Source organism: Magnolia sinica, chromosome 10 (genome assembly GCF_029962835.1).
Source record: "Magnolia sinica isolate HGM2019 chromosome 10, MsV1, whole genome shotgun sequence".
Taxonomy (NCBI): domain Eukaryota; kingdom Viridiplantae; phylum Streptophyta; class Magnoliopsida; order Magnoliales; family Magnoliaceae; genus Magnolia; species Magnolia sinica.
Window position 1 is genome coordinate 6,228,945 of NC_080582.1, and position 23,719 is coordinate 6,252,663.

At 39.7% G+C, this 23,719-nt stretch overlaps 1 protein-coding gene across 1 annotated transcript; it reads right to left on the bottom strand.

Annotated features, from left to right (window-relative positions):
* Positions 1 to 1,510: 1,510 nt before the first annotated feature.
* Positions 1,511 to 22,404, bottom strand: LOC131257854 (enhancer of mRNA-decapping protein 4-like). The gene is made up of 7 exons (XM_058258771.1): positions 21,952 to 22,404; positions 18,491 to 18,847; positions 18,276 to 18,395; positions 17,504 to 17,674; positions 5,422 to 5,586; positions 5,134 to 5,259; positions 1,511 to 2,062 (listed from the first exon to the last, which is right to left on the bottom strand). Exons 1-7 carry the CDS (start codon positions 22,195 to 22,197, stop codon positions 1,754 to 1,756), a joined length of 1,494 nt encoding a protein of 497 aa, XP_058114754.1. The 5' UTR covers positions 22,198 to 22,404; the 3' UTR covers positions 1,511 to 1,753.
* Positions 22,405 to 23,719: the final 1,315 nt, after the last annotated feature.

The window sequence follows — 23,719 nt, forward strand, 5'->3', positions numbered from 1 at the left end:
ACTCTTGTGCAAATTAGTAGGATTGTCTTTACATCTTCACATATAACTAGTCTTGTAGGTGACTCTTGTGTCTTCAGCTATCCTCCTTTTATATACAGGAGAATGAGATTGGGTGTCACTACTTTAGTGACAATGATGAATGTCCTTAAATTGGCCAAACTTCGTTAAATTGGGAAAGCAACTTAATCGATTCCAAATTATACATTTGTGCGGAGAAGATCTCCTGTTAGCTACACTAAGTTCCTAAGACTACTAATACACACTTAAAAGACTTACGTATTGGCAATATTGAGTTTTTGAAAGATTTTTAAGAAACAATATTCTTTCATATAGTATATGTTTTATACTATTACTTTAAAAGATATTTATAAAAATTACATATAGTTTTCTAAACAAACTTAATAAGTTGGATAAATGTGTTTGTTGGCCACGCAATCTAAATTCAGAGTAAACTCCATTTGATGTGGTCATAGGGACTAAAATGGGCATAATAAAAATGGGTTTAATGAATGCTAGTAAGTTAGTGACTTAGTGTTGAAACATTTATGAGAAGACAACATTGTTTCAACTGGTCCCATGCTTCTAATTATTATGATCATTGTTTTATATATATATATATATATATATGACAAGCTAAATAGATAATTTATATTATGCCCATCTTACAACATGATTGAGTGAGAGATGCTAGATATAGGCCCATTGGCCCCAATTGTGGGCAACCACTGGTAGATGAGTCCCACATATTTTTCTCTTCAATATACCCATCTCAATTTTCTCTCAAATTTTAAAAGTTTGAATTTTAAATTCAACTAGAAGAAGATTGAGGTATGGAAGAGACATAAAATGTGATAGGGATAAGCCCTACTTCATCCAAACTCATCACATATCCTTTCCATTTATCATCCATCCTCTTATAAAAGTGGAAGTATTCTTTGGTCAAAAGCATTCCAATCTAGAGAGTTTTTATAGAGAAATAATATTTATACTCCATTTGACACCTTGGAATTGACTGTAATCAGAAGTATTCAATTACCTCCGATTGAAGGTAAATGTTTGAAATCACTTTATTTTGTTGTGAATCAGAGGTAATTGGAGTGAAATGTATGTTCCGTCCTCCTTTCAAAGATAGAAAGGTCCCGCAAGTAAGAAAGGTGCAATTAGGCTACTAATCCATTGTACACTTAGCACGTTGATGATACCCCAAAACAACCCATTTATCAAGTGCATCAATAATCACACCACTTGAATGATCAAAACAGTGTAAACATTGGTAATCTAAATGCACATTTAAAAAATGTTGGCAAGTTGCATGTTTATGATTGTTATGTTTGTGGCCCACTCAAGGCTTGGAATTTCCTCATTTTTGGTGAAAATATATATTTCAATGGGCTTGTTACAATATCCCTATCAAATATCAAACATGTACGCTAATTTTGAATATTAAAGCTAACTTGCTTAATCAAATTCAGGTTCATGTGAATATACTAAAGAATTCCAATTACATGCATTCAAACACAATTTTTGGATTCCAATGCATTCCAATTACAAGTTACCAAACACAACTGAGGATTCCATTGTAATTGTAAATTAGATTCTAATGCATTCCACTTACAAGCTTTCAAATGACTCCCAGCTTTTATCAAACTCTCCTGTCCTTTAGGCATGCACACCCTCTTCTTAGTTTTCAATACGGCCTTCCACAACAACTAGAAGTCGTGAACAGTTTGTGCACAAATGGGAAAGAGAGAAGTCATTTGTAGCTCATCAATACTGAATTGATTACATGCATGACAAGACGGATGCTGCTTGTTCCGGCTGTGGTGGTGGTCGGGAGCACCCGCTGGCGATCCAGTATCTGATAAACCTGTTCGAATACTGGCCGCCCGTGTGTCACAATTGTTGGGTCCACTGGATCTATAGCAACAAGAATGTCTCTCATCCAATCTAGCTTCTGGGAGGTCTCGTTTCCAATATCGCATGCTAGCTGGTGGAGAAGGGATAGCAGGACTCCTTGACTCAGAGGAAGAGGAAGAACCGATAGAATCCCTTGCAAATCAACCTGAAGCACGAGTAGGATAGGCAGATAATGTTAGAATATTGATTTTCTCTATGACAGGAGTTTTAAGAGGCAGTAACAATAGTAATATGATAAAACGAGCCCTCATGAATTCTGTGTGGCGGTTCCATCTAACATGTATCACGCTTAGTTACTCATGACCATATTTAGCAAACGCAATATGTCAAAAGAATAGTAGGGGAAATGTTCGGGTATAAATTGGTTTCTATCATTAAAAGTTTGGTCAAAAGTTTGGTAAAAAAACAAAAAATGCCACAAATACAGAAAAAGAAGAGTTTGGGTTTAACACAGTTCCAATTCAATAAAATGGAATTTTAAAATAATAATAATAATAATAGCAATATATGCATGTGTGTTATACTTGAAATAAGATTAGAGTAAAAATTTCAATTAAAATGCTTCAAATTTCTAAATGCATAAGAAATTATGTATATGGGTAATCGATAATTGGGATAACATTATCTTTTGCCTCTCTTACATCCTTACTTCTCAAGTATTCCCCATACAAATCGATCTGTCTACTGAAATCTTCTTTCTGCCTAACTTCCTTAAAATCCGAAGTTTTAATTTGGTTTGGTCCAAAAAAATGAGATTTTTTTCTTTTCTTTTCTTTCTTTTCTTATTTTTGTTTGTTTGTTTGTTTGTTTTGTTTGTTTGTATTGCCTATCTTCTTGAAGAAAATAGTGTTTTAAACGTTCAGTAAATTATACGATTCTTTAAAAACGGATTTTAAAACGGAGTTTTGCTAACAAGGCTCATGATTGATTCCGAAGAAACTGAAGGAGGGTCTTACATATGAAGGCCCCTCATGGTTGGTAGAGTGATTGGAGGTGAATGATGATAAAGGCTCAATTCTTTGATGTTATTGGGCCAATGAGAATGGGGGATTTCTTGGAGGCAGGGCCAAATGCCCATTGAAAAGTTTAATGATCGTCTCTATTAGTATTTTCTGGGGTTGACTTATTGTGGAAGGTGATTCTAGAAATGATGTGTCCTTTGGCATCACAAGCAACTGGAGCCTTGGCCACCATCTGTTATGGATGGTTAAGGAGATAACACCATTTTTATGTTGAACATTTGGTTTACCCAAATGAAAAGAAGGTAGTGTCATGGATGATACCTCAGCCATGGAACATGTTCACGATCTGCTTTGTAATGGGAATTCTTTCCCCATTTTGTATTGTTTGTCTTAATTCTTTGAAAAACCCTACACTAATTCTCAGAAAGAAAAAGAAAAAAAGTTCTGTCATAAGAGATTAATGACAGGTATGCAATCTTTTCTTCTTCTTCTTTTTCTGGAAGGACGACAATAGTTCATTAGGAGGGGAAGAGAATTCCTAATACAGAGGCAAAGCTGGGTCTCGGATCTCACAAGATAAAAAACCAGAGGATTTAGGCTTCTGGAAGAAGGGGTAAACAAAATGACAGGTAGAGAATCCTACCCACCAAAAGGGGACAAGATAAATGGTGCTGGTGATAATGTGAGTTGACATAGGAGTCTTTGAAGTTGAATCTACAACACAGAGACAGGATGTACAGATGACTCTTCATTTTCTGAATCCACAACACATACAAGTCCAGCCAGTAATTTATAGAACGATACACAATATACATAGTTTTGCATTTTTGGCATTCAGATATGTAGAAGTTCCTTAGTTTTAGTAATTGAGTGCCACTATGAGTCTTATTTGATTTCCACTCTCTTTCTTCTTTTATGACAACCTTAATACAGTTTTTTTAGTTGAATTAGGAAGGTCCATACATTGGCCAGTAGGAATCATGCCTTGGTTTCAATGTAATTTAAGTAGGATCGTAAACAAGGCTATGGAAAATACAATACACACAGCTTCTGTAGTCTCTAGTGAGATTCCTCATAGTGCTCCTCTAGACTGCAGTGAGATTCCTCCACTATACTCCTGCTGCAAAGTTATTAGCAATTTGAAGCAATTAAAGGTGGACTGTGCTCTTTTAATTGGTACGTCTTTCAACTCCTTTCAATTGAGTCCATTTTCCATCTTATACTCTTAATGTATCATCACATTGTCTTGGTTTTGCTCAATATTAAACCTCCAGACACTAAGCCTTCTCCAAATTTCCATCTTATAATTCTTATTGTTTTATCACATTGTCTTGGTTTTGCTAAATCTTGAACCTCTAGATACTATAGCCTTCCTCCAAACGTCCAACTAGAACTTGTGAGCATGCTAGTCTCATTGGGCAGCACCACACCATCCACAAACGACACCAAGAAGGGACCTCATCCTGAATATTAGTGGTTAATTCATCTATAACAGGCGCAAACAAGGGCTTAATGGTTGCCCCCAATGAAAACCATAGTTCTAAAATTCAGTGGATCGACTCAAAGATCAGTCGAGCCCACTCAACTTGACCAGATTTCAAACCAAGTCATTAAGAAACTCAATTCCAAGTGTGACTAATCTTGACCCAATGGCACTCGCTGAATTCGTCAACTCAATGCAACTCACAACAACTCAAACCGAGTTTCGAGTGTGCGACCATTGCAGAGAGGAAAGCATAAGCTCCACATCTGTTTATTTCAGAATCCTTACATATTTTAACTATACAAAACCATTTTAAGCATTTACAAAAACTTTAGATATTATTAATTTAACTATTAAATATCAAGTAAAGACCCATCTAACCCTCATGTGGACACAAGTCGGCTGGAAATCAAATCAGGTTGAATTTTTGGGTTTTCAAACTATGATGAGGACCCCCCAAACAGGTACTTGGTAGCATGATAAAATTGCCATGAGCCATTTATCCTGTATCTTACATGAAAGCATGTGGTGTCAGCAACAAGGTATCAAAAAACATGATACCATGCCAACAGCACTCTAAACATATATAGGAATCCTGGCTTTATAGGTGGAGATGCTATTGACCAGAGAGCCTTCCAAAAAAAAAAAAAAAAAAACTCCAAATCACCTTGCTGGATGTTACCCAAATGAACCAACTCACCTGTGAAATCAGTAACCCAGTTGTGATTTGGTGTGTGGCCCCTTAAATATGAGGATGAAAATATTGCATACCTGAGAACATAACCAGGACACAATGTTGATATCACTTCTTTGAAGGGCTGAGGTGAATGCTTCCCCATACTTATGTTCAGATATCAGTCTTTCCAGCTCTTTCTTTGGATCCAAAGGTGCCTCGACCTGTTGCACAGTCATGGCCCGCACAAAATCAGCAACAAACAGCCTAAAATTTTGATAATATTCGATAACAGCTTGCTTCCACCAACTGAAACACATTAAAGCATTACAATAAATCAGGGATAATAAAAAAAGAGGAAGACTTGGGTGATGAACTGGCTTTACCTTGTCCTGTAGTCCACTCAAAGGTCCATCGCATTGTTGTGCAGCCGAGGGATTCATCACTTTTGGATTTGCTCCACCCGCTATGAAAGCTAAGAGGTTACGCTGGCCATCAGCTAGTTCACCACTTAAGGTTTGGGTGATGGATGATGCAGAGCTCATTGCATCCTGCAATTTGAAAGCATAGTTAACGTTAAAAAGTGAGTGAAGATGTTGTAAACTCAAGAGTCTAGAGAATGTTTTTCTGTATTTCTTCAACCCAAAAGTGGGTTTAAATAATCACTCTACAAGACTATACAAGGAAGCTTATTTAGAGCTTCTCCATACATAGTATATTACAACTAATAACCCATATACAATCTCATATACACAATATTCTCACACACCCCCTCAAACTGATGTGGGATGATGAACCAACATCAGTTTGCCACGAAGAAACCTATGACGGGATGAGGTCATAGTTTCGGTGAATGAATCAGCAAGTTATAGCTTTGATGTCACATGAGGAAGAGAAATGATTCCAGCTGTGTATTTTCTCTCACAATGTGGCAGTCAACTTCAATGTGTTTAGTGCACTCGTGAAATACTGGATTGGAAGCCAACTGAATCGCATTGAGATTGTCAGCATATAATGGAGTCGGCAAAGATAAAGGAATCCCAAGATCTATCAACAATCCCCGGAACCAAATAATTTCACTACATGCCTCTGCCATTGCACGGTATTTGGCTTCTATATTGGATCTAGATACCATGGTTTGCTTCTTACACCTCCAGCTAACCGATGATTGTCCCAAGAAAACACAATAGTCAGTGTTGGACCATCGTGAAATGGGACAACCTGCCCAGTTTGCATCAGAATAAGCAGATAATTGTATATCATGCGATGATGGAAAGAGAAGTGCCTGATTGAGGGTACCTCGAAGGTATCGAATAATGCGATAAACTGCCGTCATATGCAATGTGTAAGGTGCCTCGATAAACTAGCTAACAACATGAACTGCATATGTGATATAACTACGAGACAGTGAGATAGACTAATCTCCCCACCAGCTGCATATAAGATGTAACATCTGAGAGAAGGTCTCCATCATCTTTACCATACTCGACATTTAATTCCAGAGTAGTCTCATGGTTCTTGTTATCTGTAAGGTTTGCTAGCTTGATCAAATCACAAGTATACTCCCGTTGACTCATGAGATAACCTTGAGTATTACAAGAGATTTCAAGACCCAAAAAATATGTTAACGGCCCCATATCCTTCATATGAAATGAGGAGTGAAATAAGGATTTAAGAACACTAATTCCTTGAGCATCACATCCTGTGATGACAATATCATCAACATAGACTAATAAAACAACAAGACCTGAATCAGGCTTGAGAATAAACAGTGATGAGTCATATTGGCTTTAAGAATAGCCCGTTGTGGTTAACACCCCATGAAAATTTCTGAACCATGCTCTCGGTGCTTGTTTGAGTCCATATAAAGCTTTAGATAGCTTGCAAACTAAGCGTGGATCCTTAGACTTATAACCGGGAGGTTGCTTCAAGTAAACTTCTTCTTTGAGATTCCCATGGAGGAAATTATTCATGACATCGAGTTGACTGAGTTGTCAACCTTTAGAAGAACTTATAGCAATCAAGGAACGAACTGTTTTCATTTTTCCCACTGGAGCAAATGTCTCATCATAATCAACTTCATACTCTTGTTTATAGCCCTGGCCCACTAGCCGAGCTTTGTATCGATCTAAGCTCTCATCAGATCTTAATTTTACAGTATATACTCATTTGCTGCCGATCACTTGCTTCCCCTCAGGTAACAGAACCAGCGTCCAAGTAGTATTTTCCTCGAGTGCCTGAATCTCATCATTCATAGCCTTTATCCAACACGGTTGTGTATATGCCTGAGAATAAGAAGTAGGTACAACCAAAGATTCTAATCCAGAAAACAAAGCATGATGAGAGGCAAAAAGATTTGATCGACAGGGAGGAATAGACGGACGACTGGAACGACGTAATTGGATCGTAGTGGAAAGTGGGACAGTTACCTGTGCTATAGGAAAAGAAGACACCTGATCGGAAGCAGGAGCAGCTAAGTGAGAAGACCTAAGAGAGATAGGCTTCACATGGCATTGGTAGACCTGCTAAGGAGGAGTGGGAGGAGGCAGAGAATGATTTTCTTCAAATGATGACATATGAGAAATGGAAGATGGAACAACGATAACTGAAGGAGATGCATGGACAACTTTATAGTATAGTAAATTTTCAAAAAATGTGACATGTCTGGACACACGAACACGATGAGCACATGGATCATAACAACGATACCCTTTCTGATGCTCCTCATATCCAAGAAATATACATTTAGCTGGCCCTAGGACTGAGTTTATCCCGTTCTCGTTCTGGAAGATAAACAAAAGCAATGCATCCAAACACTCTTAACCGACTATAATCTAGATCTTTATCATGAAGGAATAACATGGGAGTTTTCCGGTTGGCTAATACACTGGAAGGTAATCAATTGATCAGATATACAGCTGTTAATTTTTCTTCAGCCCAAAGAAATTTTGGAACACGTGCATATTCCATCATGGTAGTTGCTACCTCAGTAATGTGCCGGTTCTTTCATTCTGCTACTCCATTCTGATCTGGTGTGTGAGGAAACGTTCACTGATGTATAGTACCATTTGAACTTAAAAAAGTCTCAAACTCGGAAGACATATATTCTCCCCCAGAGTCAGACCATAGAATTTTAAATTTCTTTGCAAATTGGGTCTCCGCATATGAGGAAAATTGTCTGTAACATGAGAATGCTTCAGACTTGTGCTTTATGAAATAAATCCAAGTATGACTTGAAAAGTCATCCACAAAGATGATGTAATACAACGAACCACCAAGAGCCATGACGGGAGATGGACCCTAAACATCAGTATGAACGAGATCAAACAGATTCTGAGTACGAAAGTTACTCAATGAAAATGGCAATGCAATAGATTTATACACTTTGTAACTAACACAATTCATATCAATGGAAACAGGACTAATCTTGATTTCATCATTTAAAAGACCAGATCTAAATAAAAAAAGCATATTTTTAGAATTTGGATGCCCTAAACGACTACACCAAAGTTTCCAGCATTTATTAGCAAAATAAATAACATGAGAAGATGGAAGAAAGAAACAACGCGATGAGACAACTCCGGGATCGAACTCCAAAGTAAATAACCTTCCTCTTATGGCCCTTCCCAATCAGCTTCCTTGTTTCCAGATCATGTATGAAACAACCAAACCGACACAACAAAACCAAATAGTTATTTTCTACTAGTTGAGCAAGTGAAATCAAGTTAGCAGATAATTTAGGAACATAAAACACTTTGCGAAGGAAGAAATTGCGAGATGATGAAGGTGAGACTTTCAAGGACCCGCGATATGAGAGATAGGTAAATGGTTTCCATCCACGGTGTAGATGGAACTCGTTCCTTTATAGGGGACACAATCAGTTAGACAAGAAGGGTTACCAGTCATATGATTAGATGCCCCTGAGTCAATAAACCAAAGATTTCGAGGATCAATATTACCTATCGAACATGAAGAACTCATCGCTTGAAGGATTTGCTGAATTTGTTTTGGAGAACATAGAGTAGGCTGCACTGATGGGGCCATAGATGAAGAGTCAGGCTTCTCAGCAAAGGGAGCCAGAAATGCACGTCCACGTCGCTGGTAGTGAGGAGATAGGGGAGGGCAGTCGGGCAATCGGATATATCATGTCCTTCTTGTTTGCAGTAGCGACAAAACAGAATACTTGGGACAGAGGGTTTCAGATTTGCTTTCTTGTTGGGACAATGAATAGCCATATGACCAAATCTATTACATTCAAAACATTTAACTTTCAACATGTCTCGTGACTTTCCTGAATAATTGCGAGTAATGAAGGCAGCATTAGAAACAACCTCACTTATAGAAGCAAGGGTTTTCAAATGTCTCTTCTGCCATCAAATCAGATAGACCTAACTCAAGATATGGAAGTTGAGGCCGGTTCATCAGAGCGGCTTAGGTTGGTTCAAACTCCGGATGGAATCTATACAGAAATTGCATCAATTTACTTGTGTCGCGAAGTATCTTTACTGTTTCTACCGCCGCAGCGGGAATAACTAGATCCATAAATTGAATCTCATGCCAAAGGGAGGTAAGTTTAGAATAAAAATCTTGTATGCTCAGTGCTCCTTGTTCTAATTTTGATAGCTCATACTCTACTTGATAGTGACAGGCATGATTTGATTGTTGATAACACATTTTCAAGTAAGCCCATATTTCGAATGCGGTCTCGAATGCGTGAGGTTAATTGCAATGTTGCTCTCAACACTATTAAGGATCCAAGTGACCACCTTCGAATTATCTGTGGTCCAAGATAGGAGTTCCTTTTCAATGGGGCTGCTGGAATCTCGATGGGGACCGCCGGAATCAATAGGGGCCGCTGGAATCTCAATGGGGGCCGCCGGAATCGATGGGGGCTGATGGAATCTCGATGGGATCTGTCGGAATCGATGGGGGCTGTCAGAATCTCAATGGGGGCTGTCGGAATCTCGATAGGGGCCGCCGGAGTCAATGGAGGAGCGCCGGTTGTGCAGCATATTCAGAAACCTTGCTCTGATACCATGTAAACTCAAGAATCTGGATAATGTTTTTTTGTATTTCTTTAACCCAAAGGTCTGTTTAAATAACCACTCTACAAGACTATACAAGGAAGCTTATTTAGAGCTTCTCTATACATAGTATATTACAACTAATAACACATACACAATCCCATATGCACAATATTCTCACAGATGTTGAATCTCATGCCAAAGGGAAGTAAGTCTAGAATAAAAATCTTGTATACTCAAAGCTCCTTGTTCTAATTTTGACAGCTCATACTCTACTTGATAGCGACGGGCATGATTTGATTGTTGATAACACATTTTCAAGTAAGCTCATATTTCGAATGCAGTCTCAAATGCATGAGGTTAATTGCAATGTTGCTCTCAATACTATTAAGGATCCAAGTGACCACCTTCGAATTATTGTGGTCCAAGATAGGAGTTCATTTTCAATGGGGCCGTTGGAATCTCGATGGGGGCCGTTGGAATCTCAATCGGGACCGTCGGAATCGACAGGAGCCACTAGAATCTCAATGGGGGCCGCCGGAATCGATGGGGGCTGATGGAATCTCGATGGGATCTACCGGTATCCAGTGTTTGAGTTGTCGGTATCGTTACAAGTTTCGCTGGCCAGAGATAAAGATATAATATCGTTATCGCCGATAATATCGCCGATAACCCGAAATTCAGAGAAAAATATGATAACAGTGAAATTTTTTCATGAAACTTCAAGACATGCCTAAATACACATTTGTATATTTAGAAATTAAAAATTTGTAAAAAAATGCATTAAATAATAAATTTTCATTTAATGGGGCCCAAAAAAGCATACATTTCCATAAGAAATTACTTTAATAATAACCAAAATAAATTTATCTTAAGTTTCAAGTTGACCACACCATATGAAACAGTGGTAATAATAATTTCCACCATTGAAATCTTCATAGGGCCCAGTGTTGTTTATTTGTCATCCAAACTGTTCATAAGATCACAGGGACATGGTTGAATAAAAAATGGAAATATCATGTTGATACAAAACTTTTGTGGCCCCCAATAATTTTTCAATGGTAAACATTCAATTCACACACTTTCATGTGGTGTGGTCCACCTAAGCTTTGGATATGCTTCATTTTTTGGCTTGTGCCTTGAAATCATCTAATAAAATGGATGGACTGAGTTGGATCAAATACACAATTACTATGGGCCCACATTTTACTCAGTGTGCAATTCACTTCGTTCCAGCGCAGTTCGGAAGCGAAATGGCAGGTGCACCTCATCCCAGCTATTGACATCAGCAAGTGATATGGGTCTGATCATGAGGTGTGTGTTATATCCAAACCGTTAATCCATTTGAAGAGCTTGCCTTAAGCCTTTAGACAAAAAATAAGACAAATAACTATGAAGTGGACCACACTGCAAAAACGAGTGGGGGATTGAACGTCTACCATTGAAATTCTTTTCGAGGTCACAAAAGTTTTGGATCAGTATGAAAATTGGTTTTCCACTTCATTCAGATATTTATATTTTTACGAACAGATTGGATGCAAAATAAACGTTATGGTGGGCCCTACAAATTGTTTAACGGTAAAAATCATTATCTCTGCTGCTATCTATGGTGCGATCCATATAATCTTTGGATATGATTCATTTTTTGGATAATGCTCTACAATGAACTCTAAAAACAGATGAACGGTGTAGATATAATAAATACATCACTGTGGGGCCAACGTAACTTTGATCTCCTTTGAACCGTTCGTACAACTCGGAGCGCGAGGAGCGTCAGTGCTGGACTTCGCACGACACGTACCTACAGCAGCTATATAGCTGGTGTGAGGTACAGTAGCCCATCCGCTTCTCATGAAACCCGATCTGTGGGACTCATTATGAATTATGTACCTTAAATCTGCACCGTCCATTATATATGAAGGCTTATTTTAGTGTGTGATATAAAAAATGAACCAGATTCAAATCTTCAATGGACCACACCACAAGAAACTTTGTGAATTGAACGCATATCATTAAAAGCTTCTTGGTGGCCACAGAAATTTTGAATCAAGCTGATATTTATTTTAACCCTTCATCCATGCCTTTTTATATTTAAAAAAAGGTTTGATGACAAATAAACATCACTCTGGGGCCTGAGAAGGTTTCAACGGTGAAAATCATTATTCTTATTGTTTCTTGTGGTGTGGTCCACTGGATCTGTGGATATACTTTAATTTTGGGATTTACCCCTAAAATAAACTAGAAAAATGAATGGACGGCGTGGATAAATCACATACATTCACGGTGGGCCCAGAAAGTTTACTCAGTACGCTGAAGCGCACCGTGCGCCTGTTTACAAAAAAAAAAAAAAAAAAAAACAAAAGAAAAAAAAAAGGGTTTCATCTGCGAAGAGGGTTTTCCAGCGGACGGGGGCGATTTTCGACGAGGTTTCAAGCAATCTCCCTAAATCTCTGGTTTTTCGCCAAAATCTCTGATTTTTCGCCGAAATCATGTATCTGTGAGTCACACGAGACGAGCGCTGTCGATTGCTGCCCATGAGATTCTTTGCTTCCGAGTTCCGATCAACCATCAACCAGGTATTACCGAAATCAAAGGTTTATTTTTCCATTTTTACCTATTTTGTCGGAAAAAATCAAAGATTATCGAAGATATCGCCGATATTTCGCCGATAATCCAGAGAGAAACGAAAAATGGGAGTTTCGGTGTCGCTAGACTAGCGACACCGATATTATCGGCGATATTATCGACATTTCGTCGACAATGCGAACATTGCCGGTATCAATGGGGGCTGTCGGAATCTCAATGGGGGCTGCCGGAATCTCGATGGGGGCCACCAGAATCAATGGAGGAGTGTCGGTCGTGCAGCAGATTCAAAAACCTCGCTCTGATACCATGTAAACTCAAGAATCTGGATAATGTTTTTCTGTATTTCTTTAACCCAAAGGTCTATTTAAATAACCACTCTACAAGACTATACAAGGAAGCTTATTTAGAGCTTCTCTATACATAGTATATTACAACTAATAACCCATACACAATCCCATATGCACAATATTCTCACAGATGCATGCTTACATGCATGCGTGTCAAAAGTAGACAGAACTGAACAAAGCAAACAGCCTCTTGTATTTTCCCATATATATGCACACAAAGGAGAAAATCAGGGAGAGCGGATGTCATACCCACCTTGTTGCAGCCGCGACAAGTTAAAGGAGAGGAGCCACGTGTTGGTGTAGTGGTGGACACAGCAAGCACCATATCAGAGGATCCCGGAGTCGAGGAAGGAAGTGATAGAACTTTCGGTCGTTGTTCCTCAACCAATAGATCATTAATAACCGAATTCAATGAAGGAGTAGGGCTACGGTTCAAGACTATGCTCGAATTCCGGACGCAGTTTCATAAGAAATTGGCGAACTTGCGCACTCTCGCGCATAGTTTGGAAAATCCTAAAGTCATTAGGAAATATTGGATCCATCAAGGCCATCTCAGTCCAAATTGTGACAATTTTAGAATAAAATGATTGAATACTGTCGTCACCCTGAGTAAGGTTAACGAGATCCTGTTCCAGACGATATGACCGCGCCGCATTACTTTGTTGATAAATTGTCTGAAGATGCTCCCACATTGCCTTAGCCGTGCGATGAGGTGTGAGGCCAACAGCAATGGACCGATCGACTGAATCGAGAATCCAGGTAATAATCCGTCCATTGTTCATTTCCCAATCAGCCAATTTATCGGCATCCGTGGAAGTGGGAATAGTAACAGATCCATCAATTAGTCCCCACAAACCACGACCCTTCAGGAAGTTCTGAAAATGGATGGCCCATAGTGAATAGTTGGTACCATCAAAACTACACCTTGGGGCCTCTGTACGTGATGAGTTCTTGTCCATTGATCGGAGTTAATATAAAGCACGCAAAGAGTTGCAGCAGAAGAAGAATAGGAACAGCAACAGGACAGCAACAGTTGCAGCAGAAGAAGAATAGGAACAGCAACAGTTGCAGCAGAAGAAGAATAGGAACAGCAACAGGACCTGTGGATCTGGAAAATGTAGATCCGGCGACGCAGCAGCAACAGCAACAGATCGGGCGACGCTGGGGGTGGTCGGATCTTCAACAGGAGTGGTCGGACGCGCAACAGGGGGTGGTCGGACACGCAGCAGGGGGTGGTCGGACGCGCAACAGGGGGTGGTCGGACGCGCAGGAGGTGGGCGGATCTTCAACAGGGGACGTTCGGACAAGCAAGGAGTGGCCGGATCTGCAACAGGGGACGTTCGGAAGAACAGGGGATAGTCGGATCTGCAACAGGGGCGCGGGACGAGCAGCAGATGGTGCTTGGACGAGCAGAGGGATGATCGGACGACGCAACAGGGGTGGCCGGACGACGCAGGGGTGGTCGGATCTGACAGGTGGTGCCGGATTTGGATCAGTGATGCTCTGATACCATGTAAACCGAGACGAGCTGAAAGCTTTTGTGTATTTGAGACAACCCAAAGGGGTTGAATATATAGAGATTACATCAAGGAAAGAAATAAAATTAGAATCATCTACGTATGGAAAACCAACTATATAAGGTATGCTAAATATACAAGGTATATTTCAGTAATGCAGTAGATTTACACACTTTGCAACTAACACAGTTCATATCAATGGAAATGGGACTAATATTGATTTCATCATTTAAAAGACCAGTTCTAAATAAGAAAAACATATTTTTAGAATTTGGATGCCCTAAACGACTACACCAAAGTTTCCAGCATTTATTAGCAAAATAAATAACATGAGAAGATGGAAGAAAGAAACAACGCGATGAGACAACTCCGGGATCGAACTCCAAAGTAAATAACCTTCCTCTTATGGCCCTTCCCAATCAGCTTCCTTGTTTCCAGATCATGTATGAAACAACCAAACCGACACAACAAAACCAAATAGTTATTTTCTACTAGTTGAGCAAGTGAAATCAAGTTAGCAGATAATTTAGGAACATAAAACACTTTGCGAAGGAAGAAATTGCGAGATGATGAAGGTGAGACTTTCAAGGACCCGCGATATGAGAGATAGGTAAATGGTTTCCATCCACGGTGTAGATGGAACTCGTTCCTTTATAGGGGACACAATCAGTTAGACAAGAAGGGTTACCAGTCATATGATTAGATGCCCCTGAGTCAATAAACCAAAGATTTCGAGGATCAATATTACCTATCGAACATGAAGAACTCATCGCTTGAAGGATTTGCTGAATTTGTTTTGGAGAACATAGAGTAGGCTGCACTGATGGGGCCATAGATGAAGAGTCAGGCTTCTCAGCAAAGGGAGCCAGAAATGCACGTCCACGTCGCTGGTAGTGAGGAGATAGGGGAGGGCAGTCGGGCAATCGGATATATCATGTCCTTCTTGTTTGCAGTAGCGACAAAACAGAATACTTGGGACAGAGGGTTTCAGATTTGCTTTCTTGTTGGGACAATGAATAGCCATATGACCAAATCTATTACATTCAAAACATTTAACTTTCAACATGTCTCGTGACTTTCCTGAATAATTGCGAGTAATGAAGGCAGCATTAGAAACAACCTCACTTATAGAAGCAAGGGTTTTCAAATGTCTCTTCTGCCATCAAATCAGATAGACCTAACTCAAGATATGGAAGTTGAGGCCGGTTCATCAGAGCGGCTTAGGTTGGTTCAAACTCCGGATGGAATCTATACAGAAATTGCATCAATTTACTTGTGTCGCGAAGTATCTTTACTGTTTCTACCGCCGCAGCGGGAATAACTAGATCCATAAATTGAATCTCATGCCAAAGGGAGGTAAGTTTAGAATAAAAATCTTGTATGCTCAGTGCTCCTTGTTCTAATTTTGATAGCTCATACTCTACTTGATAGTGACAGGCATGATTTGATTGTTGATAACACATTTTCAAGTAAGCCCATATTTCGAATGCGGTCTCGAATGCGTGAGGTTAATTGCAATGTTGCTCTCAACACTATTAAGGATCCAAGTGACCACCTTCGAATTATCTGTGGTCCAAGATAGGAGTTCCTTTTCAATGGGGCTGCTGGAATCTCGATGGGGACCGCCGGAATCAATAGGGGCCGCTGGAATCTCAATGGGGGCCGCCGGAATCGATGGGGGCTGATGGAATCTCGATGGAATCTGTCGGAATCGATGGGGGCTGTCAGAATCTCAATGGGGGCTGTCGGAATCTCGATAGGGGCCGCCGGAGTCAATGGAGGAGCGCCGGTTGTGCAGCATATTCAGAAACCTTGCTCTGATACCATGTAAACTCAAGAATCTGGATAATGTTTTTTTGTATTTCTTTAACCCAAAGGTCTGTTTAAATAACCACTCTACAAGACTATACAAGGAAGCTTATTTAGAGCTTCTCTATACATAGTATATTACAACTAATAACACATACACAATCCCATATGCACAATATTCTCACAGATGTTGAATCTCATGCCAAAGGGAAGTAAGTCTAGAATAAAAATCTTGTATACTCAAAGCTCCTTGTTCTAATTTTGACAGCTCATACTCTACTTGATAGCGACGGGCATGATTTGATTGTTGATAACACATTTTCAAGTAAGCTCATATTTCGAATGCAGTCTCAAATGCATGAGGTTAATTGCAATGTTGCTCTCAATACTATTAAGGATCCAAGTGACCACCTTCGAATTATTGTGGTCCAAGATAGGAGTTCATTTTCAATGGGGCCGTTCCTTTTCAATGGGGCTGCTGGAATCTCGATGGGGGCCGTCGGAATCAATGGGGGCCACTAGAATCTCGATGGGGGCCGATGGAATCTCGATGGGGGCTGCCGGAATCTCGATGGGATCTGTCGGAATCGATGGGGGCTGTCAGAATCTCAATGGGGGCTGCCGGAATCTCGATGATGGGCCACCAGAATCAATGGAGGAGCGCCGGTCGTGCAGCAAATTCAAAAACCTCGCTCTGATACCATGTAAACTCAAGAATATGGAGAATGTTTTTCTGTATTTCTTTAACCCAAATGTGGGTTTAAATAACCACTCTACAAGACTATACAAGGAAGCTTATTTAGAGCTTCTCTATACATAGTATATTACAACTAATAACCCATACACAATCCCATATGCACAATATTCTCACAGATGCATGCTTACATGCATGCGTGTCAAAAGTAGACAGAACTGAACAAAGCAAACAGCCTCTTGTATTTTCCCATATATATGCACACAAAGGAGAAAATCAGGGAGAGCGGATGTCATATGAACATCCCAATGAGCCCCACACGTCAATTTATAGGTCAAGCTTATTCAACAAACATATGTAGTTGATCCAGCCTCGTGCAGAAAATATATACCACATCGAAGACAACAGCACCGGACTTCAGTTGTGAAGATGCAATTCTAAAAATCAAAAAACCCATGCTAAGCATTGAGAAAGGGAATTTAACATTTTACCCTCAAAGCAAGTGCTAATGGAGAATGTGTGGATTCAAACTGCTGTTGTGCAGCACTAGTGTGTTTGACCATCCCCTTCTGAATAGCAGCATCAACTTGCTCAAACATTGCTTTGCATGCCTGCTCAAATGCAGGAATCAGTGAAGATTCCAAGCTAGCCCTCAGTGCATCCTGCATGAATTTTTCAGATATTTCTGATTAGTGGTAACATTTTTGTGGATGAAATGCACTTCCACATATCTTTTGAAAGGGGGAAAAAAGCACTTTCACATGAGGCATTTAGTTGAATTTGAGATGGAGGTAGCACGCTGCGCATTGTTAATTTTCATGGACACATTCACTTCCACATGATATGACACTCAATCATGAAAATGGTGGGTCTTTTCTTTATTTCGTTGAACCCAGCATCGTTACAGATGGGATGGAACTCATCTTACTGCAAGATAATCTGCTGATATGGTGAGCCCCCATCAAGGGATGGGCCTTACCTTACTATCTCCCCTCAAAGGATCCCATCCGATGAAAATGAACAGTAACAACTGAAAGTCAGCATTTGCCAGCGGCCAAATAGGGGTGGTGGGATCATCTGATGAAAGAAAGCCTCCCATCCACCAGGGGCCCACCCTATGAACACTTTGGATCACCAGGGGTTTAGGGTTTAGAATTGTGCTCAACAAAGTTCAACTGTGAACTGTATATTTCCTATATTTTTCAAAATCTAACGAATAGTACTTCCATATATGTTCATTGACAGTAATTTATTCATGCATACCTGAAAAGCTTGCTTCCCAGATGTTTGGAATTGTGCTTGAATTTGTCTGGCCATGGTTGCTTCAAGTTTCGAGTAAACTGATTTCTCCAACTGATTCACTGACATGTTTCCAACCCCTTTCTACAAAAGGACACATCAATCATGCACTGATAATATGGAAAAATGATAACAATAATACAGGCAACATTGCTTGCACTCGACAGGCATAAATTGACCTGAAATGAATCAGCAATAGCTGAAGATACGGTCTTCTCCAAAATTGGGGTAATTGCTTGAGCTCCTGCTGGTCCTACTGCAGCTATTTCTTTCTTCAACGTCTTCTTGAACATGGCTGGCCACTTCGTGTTCATAGAGCCCGAGATTGAACTCGTTATCTGCTGTATGCGATCCCGTTCTAACTTCTGTTTCTTGTTCTCCTCTTGGATGCGGCCCCACAGAGCATCACAGTTTGACTTGAGAGCTTTCTCCATGCTCTGGCTGAGGGCCGCCTCTACTCTTGTACCTTCTTTGGTAACAGGAACAGCCACCAGATACATCATTTTCTTCTGCATTTTCTTTTGAATCGTCATAAGCTGCAAAAAGAGGATACCACTCCAACATAAGAAAAAGGTGAATCTTTGTACATGTTTCTTTGCACTATATCAAAAGATTTCGTACTAAAAAAAAAAAAAAAAAAAATCTAGAGCAAATTCCCACATGCTTCAAAACAGAAAACCTGCTGTCAATCATCTCAGAAATGAATCACTCATTCAGACGAGAAATGGATATAACCTACAAATCCCTGCATGTCTATAAACAAATTTTTTTCTATAAATAGCTTTTATGAGCTGATAACAGTTTTTCCTTTTTTCCCATATGAACATGAGCTAATAATAGTTACTACAATTTCAGCCTTCAGTGAGACGAATTGGCAGGTGTGAGTAACATGCTCGCACTTAATTCTCTGAAGTAGTTAGCTCATTGTCCATATTAAATGCAGACCAAAAAAAAATGCATGGAAATGTGCAAATATGGTAACATGATCTGGAACGAAATGACTTGTGTGCATTTATCATGGAAATGAAAATCCAAGCATAAACAGACTAGACAATCTTATTCCTACTGCATAAAAGCATGCTAGCCTGTTTCATAGCGAAACAAGAGGGAATTGAGGGAGAGCAATAGGATGAATGGATTGTTGAATTGGATGTTCATAACAAAGGTTCCATCCCCATCCCCCGCCCACCACCCCCGCAAGATTGAGTATATTTTCTGTTATTGATACCACATCCAATGTGTTAAAAAAGACAACCCTTGTTGTTCTTTTTTGCTTTGTCAGAGTTCTAATCTTAAGAGAACTAGTGATTTACACACAAACTAATATTTATTCACATAACTATGCATGATTTTCTCTGTTTTGGTATGATATATTTGTTAGTTTAGATTATTAGTAATTTGCTTTTATTGGAACCATGCAAATGTCCTTTCCTAATATTGTTCGTCTTTAATGTTTTCATTGTTGTATTAAATTTTTATTTCATGTTTAATTTTATTCATTTAATTAAAATCTTCACTTGTTTATGGAAATGTTCCTGTGCCTAGACCTTTGGAGTTTGCCGTGCCATACACTTGGCCACATGTCTAGGTAACACTGGCAACAGTGCTACAGCTACTTCCAAGTGTAGGCATCTAAATCCTGCTCACCCCACAAGCTAATTTCCCATGTAAGTGTGATATACATCAGGTAGGCCCCACCTGTATATTCAGTGGCAAGCAGGAGAGCAGATTGTGTATTGAGTAAAATCTGTGGGGGCCACCATCATGTATGTATCTTATCCACCCTATCCATCCATATTTCCAGATCATTTTAGAGCAGGAGCCCACAATTGAAGCATATCCAAAGCTCAAGTAGACCACACCAGAGGAAACAGTGGGAATTGAAAGCCTACCATTGAAAAATTCTTGGGGGCCACTGAAGTTTTGGATCAAGCTGATATTTTTGTTTTCCCTACATCCATGTCTCTGTGACCTTATGAACATGTTGGATGACAAATAAACATCAGTGGACCAGGAAGGTTTCAACGGCTGACGTGATTTACCCCACTGTTTTCTGTGGTGTGGTCCACTTGAGCTTTGGATATGCTTCAGTATTTGGCTCATGACCTAAAATAAGCCGGTAAAACAGATTGATGGCATGGATAAGACACATACATCACGTGTGGGCTCCACAGAATTTACTTGGTATGTAATCCATTCGACAAACAGACAGGTCCAAGGCAAGTGTGTATTAAATGTGTTTTTGTTAAGTTAGTTGGATAGAGTAGAATTCGGATGACAACTCTCATAAGTAGCCATCACATTCTCCTAGCAACAAGATCCAGTCTAAGATATCAAATCCTAGTCATATTTCCAAAAAAAAACAGAGAGATATTTACTGCAAAATTCCTCAAAAGAGTTGGACTTTACCAAATACTTCCTCAAGGAACCGATATTCCTGGGCAGTGCCTTTTCAGAGAAGAAATTCTATTACTGCCCTCTATTTTTTCTTTACAGCAAAGCGGAGATTCGAGAATTGTGGGGCCCACGTGATATGCATCTCACATCCCACCCATACAACAGATGCGCACCAACATTATTATTGGGCGAGCCAAAAATATGGCAGATCCAATCCATAAAAAAATATATACACCATTCAAAATAATCCCAATTCAAGTAGTAACCCATATGATAATCTGATCGACCTTATGTTTTGTTCTTGTCATCACCGTGGTGGGGTGAATACTTTGTACGGGTTGGATGTTATACACATACCACGTGGGTCTCACAAGTATCGACTATTACTAACTTTTATAGAAAAAAATGAGGGCATTTTTGTAATTTCATCCTAGTAACTCCACTCCACTCCACTCCATGTAATTTCCAATCATCTAGCCATTATTTGGTAAAATATACATTCCTTAGGAATTTTGCAGTAAAAAATGAGCAAAAATCGATCCAACCTAAGATCATATGATGAATAAAAACGTTTTTGTACACAACGCAAAGTATTAAAATCCCATTAATTTTGTTACTTTCAAGAAATTTCCATAACCTCAAAGAAAAATATGTAATTTTCCTCTAGCTGCCGGGCGCGTGGGTCACCAGCCACTCAAAGTTCTGTGGGGCCCACCATGATGTATGTGTTTTATCCACGCCATCCACCCATTTTACCAGCTCATTTTCGGACATGAGTCCAAAAATGATGCAGATCCAACGCTAAAGTGGACCACACCACAGAAAACAGTAGGGATTGAATGCCTACCGTTGAAAACTTCTTGAGGCCCACAAAAGTGTTGGATCAAGCTGATGTTTGCGTTTTCCCTTCATCTCTGTATAACCTTATGAACAGATTGGATTACAAATAAACATGACTGTGGGCCCTAGGAAGGCTTCAACGGTGGACATCATTCTCCTCACTGGTTCCTGTGGTCTGGTCCATTGAGCTTTGGATCTGACTCATTTCTAGACTCATTTCCTAAAATGATCTTGCAAAACGGATGGACGGCGTAGATAAAACAATACATCATGGTGGGGTCCACAGAGATTTGACACCAGCTAGCCGGCCGGTGTTGGGATCACCAGCCAAACCGCGTCCCTGATGCTATCTGACACGAAGAAAATTCAAAAATAAAAAATCTGACGCTTTTTAAACGATTACCTCTTTCACACTCTCCTGAAGAGCCAGCATCTGAGTCAAAACAGCTTCTATGGAAGGACCGCCATTACTGCCACCTGCTTCATTTGAAGAATCTGCAGACGTGAAAGGGCCCGCCATTTGAGAGGGTTTCACTTTCTTTTTTTTCCTCGTAGCTGATGAAGGCTTCTTAGCACCTACAGTTGCCGTACTCGATTCGGTACTAACGCCTTCTTCACCTGAATTCGAAGGCCCGTCGTAATCCTCCATGCCTGAAATTTCTGTAGAAATCGAAGAGTCGTCTGTGGCCGATCTCAATGCCAAGATCCGATGCTTGGGTATAGAAGGGTTTTTCCTTTTTCTTCGCGTGGAGAAAACGCTTTTGTTGCTGAGAATCAAACTCCTGCCACTGATTCAACCCGTACAAACCCACCTCTTTAACCACATTTAACCCGTACAGCAACATCTGGAACCCTTTTTTTTTTTTTAATCTCCCACTTTCGAAGCCTGTCTCCGGCATCAGATGGCTGGATGTTTGAAAGCGATTGGAGGATTTGACACTTTCGAAATCCAGGGAAGCGGATTGGCTGGTGTGCCACACACCAGCCATATAGCTGTTGTGGGTACGTGTCGTGGGAAAATGAGCACTGACGTTACTCAGCTCCGAGTTGTACGAACGGTTTAAAGGAGATCGAAGTTACACTTGCACCAAATTTATTATATCCACACCGTTCATCCATTTTTGGAGATCATTTTAGAGCATGATTCAAAAAAATGAATCATATCCATAGCTCAACTGGACCACACCACAATAGCAGTTGGGAGAATTATTTTCACCATTAAAACGTTTGTAATGCCTGCTATAACATTTATTTTTCATCCGATGAGTTCATAAGGTAATAAAGACAGAAGGAAAAACAAATATCATATTGATCCAAAAATTTTAAAACCCCAAAAAGGTTTCAATGGTATACGTTCAGTCCCTCATTATTCTTTTTCAGTGTGGTCTACTTGATTTTCAGTTCTATCTTATTTTTAGATTCAAGGCTTACAACTAGCTCACCAAATGAATGAACGGTTTGGATATAATGCATATATCATAATGGACTTACAGAACTTGCTACCGTGGGTGGTGTGTTACACCAACCAATCCGCTTTCAAAATCAAGTATCATTCCCCATCTTCCTATGAGGCCCACCGTGGTGTAAGTGTCATATACACATGGTTTAACACTTTCATCATATTATTTTAAGATATAAACAAAAAAAAAAATTTAGATAGGTTAAAGGCTTAAGCGGACCATAAAGTAGGTATTGAACGTATACCATTAAAAACTTCCAGAGAGGTGGAAAAGTTTGGGATCAAGCTGATATTTGTATTTTTACGTCTGCATGACCTCATGAATAGATTGGATGCTAAAAAAGTATCACGTTCGCCATTAGAAAGGTTTCAACGGTGGGTGTTATTATCAGTGCAGCTTCCTTCGAGTGTGGTCTTGGAGCTGTGGACCTACCTCGTTTTTACAATCATACTTTAAAATATCTAAGAAAAGCGGTGAACAGTGTAAATAAAACACTTATATTACAGTGGGCCCCACAGAGTGGGCGGGTAGGACACAATCCACGTCCATCAGTTAACTTCGTACAACCAAACCCCCGCCCGTTTTTGCTAGAACAGGCGGAAGCTTTGAGTGGCCACCTCGATGTACGAGTTTTATCGGCACTTACATCCACTTTTTAGTATCATTTAAGGTTGTTAACTCAAAAATCAGACAGATCTAAGGCTCAATTGA

Excerpts from the sequence above, each read along its gene's own strand:
- LOC131257854 (XM_058258771.1), bottom strand. The coding sequence starts at position 22,197 with ATGGAGGATTACGACGGGCCTTCGAATTCAGGTGAAGAAGGCGTTAGT. Across the intron at positions 18,848-21,951 it reads TTCAGGAGAGTGTGAAAGAG|CTTATGACGATTCAAAAGAA; the intron begins GTAATCGTTTAA and ends CTCTTTTTGCAG. Across the intron at positions 18,396-18,490 it reads CTATTGCTGATTCATTTCAG|AAAGGGGTTGGAAACATGTC; the intron begins GTCAATTTATGC and ends GTCCTTTTGTAG.